A 12,797-nucleotide genomic window follows, 5' to 3' on the forward strand; every position below is an offset into this window, starting at 1 on the left:
GTTTTATTTGCAGCCTACCTGTGAAAGAACCACGATATCTAGTCAGGTTTTGATTGAACTCACCTGACACTACCACGATGTGGTTTGGAATAACTTGAAATCTGTTACCTATTGACAGCAATATTGAAAGTGTCGATTGATTCTCACCAGAAATGTCTAACAGCCTATCAGCCTTTGCCAAAGGACGTTGCCTGGGAACTATATTGCATAACTTTCAGTGGTTTGCATATATCCCTTTGTAAAATCACTGCAAATCACAGACGTCAGTCAAGTCTCAACTCACCCAACCGTTACTAAGCAATTGCTCTGCTAAAATAGGCAGTTCTGTCTGTATGTCATGTTAAGCTACTGAAGGCATTAAACCTACAAGCCACGGTGAAAATGATGAAGCATTTTGTCAAGTGTCGATTGACTAGCTGGAAGACGGTATTGAATACCTACATCATGGTCTGATTCTGTATGGGAAAAGCATGAGTCTGATTTACGTCATTTATGTATATTTATTTCATGCAGTATTTTGGTTGTGTGTGTTTGTGTGTGTGTGTGCATGTGAATGTGCATGTTTTTCAGCGTCTGTGTGACTGTGACTCAGCAGCTCAAACAAACTCAGGGAGATGGAAAAGATTTTTAGTGCCTCCTACACACACACACACACACACAGACACACACACTCATATGGACATCTTATGAATCATCATCGTTACCTGTGAGGAAGCTGCCTGATTTTAAATCAGCCTGAGTTTCCAGGGAATGTAGTCTGACTCACAGAGAAAATATGCAGTCTGTAAATATGTTTATGGACATTTATGTAGCTACGTGCATATCAATGATGTGACCTGTGTTTTGTGTAAAAACTTTTTCCTGTATGTTAATCTTTGAATATAACAAAAAAATTGCCCCTTCTCTTATGACAGGGAGCACTTGTGAGTGCCCTGGCTGATGACACTGTCCACCTGTGGAACCTGAGGCAGAAGAGACCAGCCATCCTCCATTCCCTCAAGTTCAGCAGAGAGAGGTAAGCTATGCACGCAAAACTGCAAATGATGAGACAGACTGTTTGCTCGAAGTCAATGTGTCCATCCCACTGCCACGCTCCTATCTTTTTCTCTCAGTTTGTACTCTTCCTCCTCATTTGGGCCCTCGCACTCGCTCTGCTGCAACATTAACTGTGAGACTTTCAGAGCAGGGGCAGTGTCACAGTTTGCTGCCTGTGTGAACTGTTAGTTTTCACTGACTGTCATACTGTATGCAAACAGATGGCATTTCATTTGGCAAATGTGTCTGTGCGCCTGCAAAATTGTGCACAGGGCAAAGGAGGTGACGGAGAGGCTGATACTCTCCCTCTCCCTCTCCCCCCCTCTCTCCCTCTCTCTCTGTTTCTCTCTCTGTTGGTCTCTAACTAAACACGCATTATTTGGGTCACTTACTCTGCCTTTGAGGCACTGCCATCACTGGGGCACAGGTGTGAACCTACCCAAACACCTGAAGGTTTACACCAGCAGGTTGTTACATACACACACAAACACAACGAAAATATATTTACACACACAAAATAAAATACATTTAATTGAACACATTTGGTAATTGACAGGTGCTGATGAAGGAGTGCTTGTGTTCATCCAGTAGAGCTGTGGGGGCATGTACCATGTAATTGCAACGTTTCTGAGTCAAGTCAAAATGAGGACTTCTGTAGCATGTCATCCTTCCCCTCATTTCCTGTCACCCCTCTACTGTCCGCTATCCAAAAAATAAGGGGAATTTGCTTTAAAAACGTGATAATCCAGTTGCCACCAGGGATCATTTTTAAACTCTTCTTGGTGGTACATCAAAGACAATCCAACATCCAAAAACTGATATGTCACTGACAAGAAATGTGTGCTGGGAAATGAATTATATGATGAATATGGTTCCTTTTTATATTAAAAAGTTCAACAGACAATTCTCAACTTGCAAATGTTAGAATGTCCATGAATATGCCAACACTGAGAGCTCAAAACTGCTCCAGCTTACAACTCCGGTATTACATGATGAGAATGTATTTTTACAATGAAAAAAAAAAACGTGGCAAAATGTTACATGTGCGCATTGGAACAATGGCTAACTGAGAGGAATTAAACCAGACTAAAACCATATAGTATGTTTTGATGTATTACTGTACGTAATGGACAAAATAACGCAACATCAGATGAAACAACCAGGGCATTTTTGTCATTAGGAAATGTTGTCTTAGGTCTGATAGACAAGATGAGTGAAGTGCAGAAGCACCTCACCTCAAGGGAGTTTGTGTCCACTGTGTCCTCCCATCGCAGATGCAGTGATTAGCCATCAGAGCCAATCATATCATTGGCCAGCGATCTGTCGCCGTGAAAAGTGGTGAATGGGTTAAACGTCAGAGCCAGTGATCTGTGACAGCGTTGATGTGATGAACAGGTGGCCGGCAGCGGCTTTTACGGCGGGTTGTGTTCTCGTGGAGGCGCTTGACCGCCTCTGACATTTAGTAAGCGCCGCTGTACAACCCAACAACCCCGAGACACAGCGGCACAGAGGAGCGGAGTTACTGCATCCCACGAGATGTCAAGATGAAAGAGAAGCTTCAAAGTCACTTGGGACATTTAGAATCGGAAGTAAAACGAAAGCAGTGGGAAAAAAATGGATGGTACAGGAGAAAAGACTTCTGAGGAAGAAAAGTTTAGAATTTGAGGAAAAAGGAGAGACAGAGGAAATTGGATGGAAGGAAAGAGAAGGAGGAACAGGTAACATGAGCAGGAGGAGTGCTTGAGAGGGATCATACATCCCACTCCCCATTCCCTGTTCTCTACTCATTAAAAATTCAAGAGGATGAATGCCAGTTTTCAGCCCTCATCTATACGTAATATGTATAGCATGGTCGTTTGGAGGAGAAAACGCATATACTTGAGCCTCATGAGTGATACAGTCTTACTAGTTGATCTCAGCATTAGACATCAGTCTGTCTGTCGTGCAAATTACAATGACTTCACCTGAGGGCTTTGCTGTCTCAAACAATACCAATCGTTCTGCTCTGCATAAAGTATGGACATGACAGCTTGCAATCACTCAACTTTATAATAACAAGTTCACATGTTTTCATATTAGTGAAGATTTCAATCAGGTGCTCTGTTCTCTGGTTCTCTGTCACAGGAGTAAACATGCACAGCAGGTTGATGCATGGAAGTAAATACATTTCAAAAAAACAAAAATTTTTACATCAATTTTATGTGTAACCAACTTGCGCCTCTTGACATGTAAGAAGCAAGTGTAAAATGTTTTAGGAGGCTCAACTACTAATTGATGTGGCACAAGTCATGTTCTGCTTTTGATCCAATTATTTCTAACAAATTGGCTGTAACAGTTGCTATGACGTTGCTGATTCAATGTAAAATATAAAATATTACATAGCAAGCAATCCTTCGGTCTAGCAGTATATATGAAATAGATTATATTCAAGGTAAATGCTGTCTTTATTTTATATTGATTGCCTTACACCTGGTACCATGTTACATTCAAATATTTGCAGATCAGCACTCCATTTTCCCTTTCTGTATACTGATGCAACCAACTTTGCTGTCCCCCCTAGCTAGTATTATAATAGCTTCCCCAAACGAACAGCCTCCAAAGATAATAGGACCATCAGGGTTTTGTTTTGCCCTTATTTGAACTATCTTTTCATATGGTGTAGCAAGTGCCTTGCACTCTGATAAGCCTGTAAGATCCCCTCTTGCTCTAAAGGCCACAAATATCTCTTATCTCGATTTTTGTTCATCTTTATAAAAGGTGCACACCCTTTGTTGCATGGATCAAGGCTTTTTAATATAGCTGTCAAAAGAAATAACATGAGGTTACATTTCCGGGTTTCTATTAGAAGATCACAGTTCAAATTGCCATGTGCAGTTGAGAATGGCTGTCAAAGAGAAGCCAAGAAACTGTGCGGAGGGTTTTAAAGACAGACACATTCCAGGATTGAATCAGACAGACCTGTAAAATATATAAAAGTATTCGTCAGCAACTGCCACTCTCTCCCATTTTCCAATTTTTACCTTTGCTCCTTGGTTTTTCCCTCTCTGGCTGTTTATTTCAAAGCTTGACTTTAGCTTGTCAGAGTGTAGAGGACAAGGCAGCCATTTCCTCTGTCAACAAAAGGACAGTCACCCAACCAGTTATGGTTGGGTGACTATCTAACTGGTTGCCATGACAGCCCGCTACCAGAGTGCAACAGAATCGAAGGGAACAACAGCCTGTCTCAAGCCAAAGGAAACCCTCTTATTTAAATATGTCTAGGTACATCAGCTACCCTGAGGATTGTTTTTGTTTGGTAATTACAGATTTTATTCACAGAAAAAAAGTTAGATGTATTGATATTCATCATATGCATATATTAATATTGTGGAAAATATGCTTATATGCTTTCTTGCCAAGATTTAGATGAGAAGATTGATACTACTCTGATGACTGTTAACTATGGGGGTAGAACTGGGAAGTTATTAGCTTAGCTTTGTGTAAGGGGTGGAAACAAGGTGAGAGAGGTACCCTGTCTTTCTCCAAAGTTAGAAAGATGCCTATAAACACCTCTTACACGTACGAATGAATCATACATGTTGCATGTTGTTTATTTAATCCATACCAAACAAAAATATAAATTTGACAATTTGTGGTTTTAGAGAGAGTTTTGCAGTGTAACCATCAATGCAGCACCACTGTGCAGCGTCTCTGCTGGCTGTTGGGCAACCTCATGATGTCAATGAAATTGTTCCAGCCCATAACTCCCTGTAAAACCACAAAATTGTCATTTTTTATTTCTGTTGGTGTATTAAAGATACAAGCTTCAACATGTAAATTAGTGAGCTTTAGAAGAAAGATGTTGAGTAGTTGTTTCCCTCTGCTTCCAGTCCTTATGCTAAGCTGCGCTAATTGCTGTCTGAATCCAGCTCGGCACTTAAAGCAGTAGTTTGACATTTTGGAAAGTTCATCCATCCACTTTTTTCAGAGAATTGGATGATTAGATAGATACCACTCTCATACACTGTTAAATATATTGCTACAGCCAGCAGTCAGTTAGCTAGCTTAAAGCCTGGGAACAGGAGGAAACAGCTAGCCTGGCTCCGTCCAACGGTATCAAAATCTGCCAACCAGCATCTCTGAAGCTCACTAATTAGCACATTATATCTGGTTTCTTTAACTGGTACAAAAATCAAAGTGTAAAAATAACAATTTGCTGTTTTAGGAGTGGTAATGTACCAGCCTATTTTTTGGCTGAATACACTGGGGACAGCTCTCTTGCTAACAATATCTTTCTTTTTGCCTGCTAGCATCAAAACGTTATTTCTCCTTTACCATCTGTTGAAAGGGTTACACACAGAAACTAAAAAATAAGGCATGGCTGTGGAAATTTAAAGATGAATTCACAGAGAGTAAGTTGTCTTTCAGAGTTTTATTGCAATAAACAGTTCACTTTTGCAAATGCAGAACCCCCAGTTTGCTAGGCTGAAGAGATACTGTATGAAGTTCAGTGTCAGTATTTGTACATACAACTGTGTGCGTCACAGTCATCCCATATTCGTCACCCTAACAGGTATTTTTAATTCATCGTATCTCTAGGGAGTTTCTTTCGGTCTCTGCTGAGAATTAAGAGATGAAGGCCAAATCCTTATCTGCCTTTCCTCCCTGGACTTTCCCCCTCTGCCTCTGTCTAATGAGAAATAAAAGTTACAGTGATTGAGCCCCACAGCTTACCTTTGATGGTACCTGTTGGGAACATTTTCACACGGGAAGCAGAGAGATGAAGTCTTACAATGTGCTTTTGGCTATAAAGGCAGTATAACATAATCTTAAGACAATAACATAAGGGTATAAGTTTCCATTTCAATGGCTAAAATCATTGCAGGCTAACAAATATAGAAAAAAAATTGATCTAAAATCTAAATCTAATCTCACTTTTGTTTTCATGACACATTTATTTTCTTCATAGCCTTGATTCACCGTGTGAATCTATGTGCTCCTTATCATCTTAGGGCCCATTCCAATACTGCAAACAAAATCTTTCTTCCTTCCTTCTCCCATCCTTCCCTCCTGTGATCAGAATTTGATGGGTGAAAGCAGTGTTGCAGAAAGCCCTCCAGCGTCAGCATCCATTCATATCAGATCACAGGCATTAGGAGAGAGGAGAGAAGGGAGAAGAGGAGGAGCTGAGACAGACTGGGCCTCAGCCAAAGAGCAGTGAGTCAGTCTGTGGGTTGGAGTGTGGGGATGGAGGGAGCGCAAAAAGAAATCCTGCCGAGTCATTCTGGCGTAGGATGCTCTCGTCACCTCCTGGCCTCGCAGGAATGCACTGCAGATGTTGATGCTATCGTCAATGCAGGGTGATATGATGGGACATAATAAGAGGGGGGAGTCAGGGTCACCACACACACACAGACACACACCACAAATGAGACCCAACCTCACTTTTATTCTTACGCTCATTTGTAAGATTTTTTAATAAAATTATTTCTGAAATAGAACTCTTTGTGTTCTTGATATATTTGGGTCAGCCTCTAGGAGCTTATCAGACAAGTCATTTAATATCATAATAGCCAGAATATCCTGTTTGATCGCTGCAGGAGTCACGGGCCATGTATTTTTTGAGAAAGACACCAAAACTTTAAGATATCTGCTTAGTACTTTGTCTAGCGTAGTTGTGCTTCAGTTAAATGACTTAAAATGTTTGGAAAATTCTGTTGAATAGATTTTACTTAGAGATATTTGACTGATTAAAGTTGCTACTTGGCTGTTATCCCTCCTGTCTCATTTTCTCTTCAACTCTACCTTGTAACTGCGCAAATGCATACTGTATATAAAAAATTGTGAAGGTGAATTAGCTTTAGTATTGTTTTAATAATGATAAAGCCACAGACTTGGACTGATTATCGCCAGGGCTCTGTGTGTGTTTTGCAGAGAGTGTGTGAAAGTGTTCAAGAGATTTGTTGTAAAGATGAACTTGGTGTGTTTATCATTAGATTAGATTCTTCTTAATTGAGACCCTGTGGGTAGATTGGGGTCTCTGGTCTCTCAGATTAGAACAGACTCCATCCAGTATGGAGCTTTGCCAAATGGATAGTGTATGTCACCGACTTTAATTTGATTTGTGTTTTCTTATTTCAACAGTGACAGCAATTTTTCCACATCTAAAAGTTAATCAAGTTCTCTGGCTTAATACCCACTAAGTTATCTGCATTGTCTTTTTCCCAGTCATCAAGTCCAAACAATGCTGCAAGGAATAATTGCAATCTCACATGCTGTAAAACTCCTTTGTTTTTTATCCTTTCAGAAAAGAATATTGGCCAGATACAGTACAGTATAAACAGAGGATTAACATACATTATTTGATTACTACACAGTATATGACTTGAATCAGCTCTGATGCTCTTTCTGTCAGCATGTTCTACTGTTATTATTGTGCCCACCAGCATAATTCTTAAATGAATATGTTTGCATACATGGCATTTCCACATAATATAATAAAAGTCTGTGTTAATTGTATCCTATTACAGGAATTCATGAACCACATTATATCATTTTTACAAAACATTACTGTCTAGTCAGCCACTCAGCATTAGGGACCAGTGCTTTGCTCAAGGCCAATTTAAGTTGCTCAGAAAAAGGGAAGTATCACTAAATTAGAGCAGTTAAGATCAAACTTTTCAAACTGGTGACTTTCTCGTGAGTTAGGCGCAGATCACTCCGTTTCTAGTGATGATCCTCTTTGACAGGATCATCACATAAAACCATGCATTACAAATGATAATTTTCTAAAGTATTCCCTCCCCCAAATTAATTTGCAGTGAGCCATGCTCTCATACGCCTAGCCGACAGTGCGGATAGCCTCAGAGTTGTGTGTGGCAGGCGTCTGTCATTTCTGAGGCAATGTGTTTGGCCCTGAGCCTGCAAGCTGGCAGCTGCCTTTGTGTGTCGTGACCACTTGAAGCTGGAGATTTCACTGAGAGACACGTGCTTGCCCGACAAGTGTGAACACAGTGACGCACACATAAGTACACTTACACAAACAATTGGGTGCGTATTTGCATGCACGCAGAGAAACGGACACACACACTTACAAACTGCAAGCAAACTTGTGTAATTATGCTCCTGACACTGCCTCTCTGTTGGCCCTCTCGTACAGGCTCTCAGAACACATAATCACGTTATCTTGTATGTTCTCACATACACAGATCAAACATATTTCTGTACAACATACAGAACATATAGTATCTAAATACATTAATTCATACCAACTGCTGAGAAGCAGGCACACATGCAAATGAACACACACACACACAGACACAAGCATATACAGGCACTTAAATACAGAGAATAACTGACATTTATGCAAACAATGTTTATATTTTCACAAAATCATCAGCCAGCACATACACACACTCCAGCTTTCATATGCATAGATGATACACTGTTTGTGCAGATGGAAAAGAACATTAAATCCAGTAGACATTCTGCCTACTGGATATAAGGATGCCACAAGTTGTCATGGAAAGTCATCTTGCTCTTAGTCATCTTGCCTGGTTAAGTGAGCCTTTGCAACTTAGTGATCTACTGTCCATGTCTTAGTAAGTGAGGTCATACTCCTGTGACCCTGTCTCTTAAATATGACATCCATAAACAATACATTTGTATGATAAAAGATGTTTTTTAAACATAATGCTGCTTGGATTATATTTGTTTTTTGACCAGTAAAAACTAATATTGAACTTGGATGCAAAAAGCTCACAGTCAGTTCTGTTTGCCCACAATATCGCTTCTGGCAACTAAAGCATGAGTAATGTTTTATGGTTATCTTTAGGCAACTATAAGCACTGTGGTTGTGATTGTGGTTAAATAACAACAGTCACCGCTGACTTGAAGCATTAGATAGGAAGTATGGACTTTTTCAGGATTTAACCAAAATGAAGGTCTTAAGATAACCCTTTTCAACTAACCAAAATTCAACAACACGTGGGATTCATGTGAACCTCATTCTCTGGTGTCATAGGCCAGTGCTTTGTATTCCCAACCATCTACCTCAAGCTACTTTCTATGACATCTCTGCAGCATAAATATGTCACACTTCCTGGTATTTGGCAAAGCTAAGACATATTTCGTAGGTGATTGGGTAGCAGAGTTGTTCAATTGCTCTTAGTCACCTTGACTGTCAAATGATGACATACTGTACATGTGCAGTTCCATGTTTGATTAAGCCAGGTCATACAGTATTCCTGCTGTGTGTTAACATATTTGTGTGTGTGTATGTGTGCATCTCTGCACATTTTGGACTGTATGGATGAGATTTATGTCAAGTAGCTCGGGCGCCTCTCCTCAAAAATATGAATATATTCATATGTTAGAGCAGAGCATTGGGGCAGAGAGGGAGGGTGTGTGTGTCTGTGTTAAAGTAGGAGCTGCAAACTCTCAATACAGCGCTGGAGCAACAGTGTGAGATGGACTCACAGAGAGAGAGAGAGAGAGAGAGAGAGAGAGAGAGAGAGAGAGCATGATACACAGGAAAGACATTGAAAGTCACTGCAAGGACATACTGTATTTCCACAGATGTGTGCTTTGCTGTGTGTTAAGTGCATGTATGTCTACTGTAAATCACCTGCAAAATACATTCATATACCACAAATTTTCTTTGCCAAATACCAAAGGAAACATAATTGCTGCCACGATTCTGTTCACTGGCAACCTATTGTCACATCCTTATACCACACAGGGACAAATCAGAGACCAGAGACTGAAAACTGCAACTCACATTTTGTTAGATTTTAGGGAAAGATTGCTGGTTTTAATTACATTTTGATGGTTAAAACATGCCTGTGTCTTGCTTCAACTCAGCATTGATTTTTTTTTTTTTTTTTTTCAATATTTAACCAAGACTACAATGTTCCCCTAACCAAGTGCCTTTAGTTAACAAACCATAAAAATGTTACTCATGCTTTAGTTGCCTGGATAATGAAGGGAAAACAAAGGCAATATGCTGTATACAGCTGATTGCGGAATCCTTTAACATAAACATTTCCTCATTATGTTGCTAAAAAACATAATCTGGACGCATTACATTTCCCACAAACAATGTTTGCTGATGCAAATTACTTGCATATGAACATAATTTTTAGGAAGAGGGTAGTAATGTTATGCAGTTTTGTTACTGAAGTCAGAGCCATGCAGTTATGTTCTTTTCCTAGAATACAGCATATAGAGCCTGGTCTTATGTTCTGTTGCAGTTTTATTTATTAATTTCTGTCACGATACCATTTAAGCTAATTGTAAGGGGAAACACTTTATTTTATCTCAATACAATGTTTTCTTGATATATCATATCCACTTAATCTGTCTTTGACAACACATATTACATTTAAATATTAAACTTGCTGTGCTGAGTGATTTAATCGCTAAATGTGAGCTAATCTGACAGTGTCATGGGGGAAATAGTCCATTGTGTCCTTCCTTTTGGAAACAGTGCAGAAAGAAGACAGTGCTGTCAAGAGAAGTGGATACAGCTTCATTTCTCCTCCTACTTGGGTGGGTTTTCCCAGCTGATGAAACAGGGGCTTTGTCTTGCAATAGATACAGGCCGCTGAGGTCCTCAGGTGTGGCTCAAACCACTGCACAGATACAAAAGGATCCATGGAGGAGCCGGACGACCTTGAAATATTAGCAAGCCAGATTACCAAGGTTGTACATTATTATTCCTCAGACGGATTGGGGGTTGAATTGGAGGATGGATGAAAGAACAAAATGATGAAAAAGGGATGAGAAGATGAATGGATAGCCACGGTTAAGGAGGGAAGGGTTTATAACCTCTCATTAAACTTAAGTCTGATGGATGGATGAAAGGAGGAGATGAGGGGATGATGATGAAAACAGGAGAATTATGGGTGTCTCTTTGCCCTCACACATCCTGTAGGTCTGGAGAGAGAAGAGCTGATTGAATGAAAAAAATCTCTTAGGTTTGCCGCTCTCCTCTCAACTGCTTCAAACTGATGGAGTGGTAAATAATCCTCTATTAGTTTTGCATACTTTGTCTCTTGTTATAATAGGATGTCGAGTGATTTTTGAGAAGCTTCTGCCTCTGGGCTTTCTGTCCCTTTTCCCTGTCTGTTCTGTCCATCCTTTCTCTTCCTGCTCATTCTCAGCCCTTTCTTGGCTGCTCTTTTAACCCTTCATCTCCTCTTTTTTTCTTTTTTTTTATCTTCACAGAATAACTTTCTGCCACCTGCCCTTCCAGAGTAAATGGTTGTACATCGGCACAGAACGAGGGAACATCCACATTGTCAACGTGGAGTCTTTTATGCTCTCAGGCTACGTCATCATGTGGAACAAAGCCATTGAACTGTGAGTGTTATAGCACATGTGTCACCCTCTGATGCTGCCACATTTAATGCCTGGAAAGTTCTTTTGCATTTGCTCTCTTCTTCTTCTATATACTGCATGATTTAGCGTGCTGCTTATATAGGTTTTGTGCCATATGGAGTGGGGTGCTTATCCAAAGTGAATCACTGATCCGTTGATCAATATTTAAACTCTGTAGGAATCAAACTCATATTGCCAGCGCTGCAACAAAGAGCTCAGTGCCTATTGACTCACCTTGCAGCACTTAAGTGAGGTGAGGGATGCTGTGTAATCAGCATTTCACCTTTCAAAAGGTTATTGTAGTTTTAATGTAATGAGATAAGAAAGAATCATTAGTCAGTCTATCATTTCCAGGCACACTATCCGACTCCAGGTAGTGAGCAACCTGTCTCTTTGCTGTTTCAATGGATCTGTCAGCTTGACAGGCTCCATTTTGGTTCCCTGCTGTAGAGACTTAAATTATTCACTGGAGCGTTTTGCTTCACGCTTTCCCCTCATCCCCTTCTGTCCATGTGTGTGCGTGTGCAGAGAGAGGGAAAAGAGGAGGAGGGAAGCAGGGGGTGGAACAGGTGTCTGCCGAGATCAGTGTATGGTACACACAGACGTCTCGTCTCGTCGACAGGGCTGCAGGGAAGAAAAGGCGAGAGTGAGTGGTGGGAGAGGGGAGGAGGGGAGGAGTTTATGACAGAGAGAAGACGGGAGTGGAATGGATGAGACAGGGCTTTTGCCCGGGGAAAAGGACACACAGAGAAGAAGAATGATGGAGGAGAGGAATGGAGAGGTGACAGAGGGATAAATGCAGGTATCAGAGGGCAGAGCAGAAGATGTATCCAGAAAAGGAGTCGTGCAGATAAGTGAGGAGTTAGATGGAAAAGGTTTCCAATTAAAGAAAAAAAAGGGCAGGAGAGGAAGGTAAGGTGTGATAATGATGAGATAGAGGGTAGATGTGGATGATAAGATAGAGAGGAAGATACTGGGGTACTTCTTGAGTAAAGGACAAGTAATAACTTCCGTTTTTTCTTTTGGATAACTGTTTTCACTCTTCTCATACTGACAGTAGCTTTCACACCACTTCTTCTCAGTTTTAACCAGACGTCAATACTTTTATTCCCTGGCTATCCACACATTATTTCAACCTATCACCTCTATTCCATAGCCATACATGCGGTCATGAAAAAGTGCTTTCTAGGACAAGTCAATACATCTCCAGAATGGTAGATATGTTTGCTTGATTATAAACAGAAATGTGTCGCTGTCACAGGGAATATTAACTCAGTAAACATACATTACTTAAAGTTAGGCAGAAATGTTTCCTGCTGTTACGCCCAAAATCATACTTCTTTTTAGTTTAATTTAGTTTTTACAAAGTCTATTTTCTGGTTTGATGACATACCCTTTTAGGC

General features: G+C 40.4%; 1 protein-coding gene across 5 annotated transcripts in view; it reads left to right on the plus strand.

Moving 5' to 3' along the window:
• The window catches only part of stxbp5a (syntaxin binding protein 5a (tomosyn)), a 99,199-nt gene that overhangs the window by 42,244 nt on the left and 44,158 nt on the right, over window positions 1-12,797 (plus strand). For all 5 annotated transcript variants that reach the window (XM_044377277.1, XM_044377279.1, XM_044377280.1 and 2 more), the window contains 2 exons: window positions 915-1,015; window positions 11,242-11,376. In XM_044377277.1, the coding sequence (XP_044233212.1) occupies window positions 915-1,015; window positions 11,242-11,376 (236 nt within the window). The remainder of the gene's footprint in view (window positions 1-914; window positions 1,016-11,241; window positions 11,377-12,797) is intronic.

The sequence above is a fragment of the Thunnus albacares genome, chromosome 16, assembly GCF_914725855.1.
Source record: "Thunnus albacares chromosome 16, fThuAlb1.1, whole genome shotgun sequence".
NCBI classification, from domain to species: Eukaryota; Metazoa; Chordata; class Actinopteri; order Scombriformes; family Scombridae; genus Thunnus; species Thunnus albacares.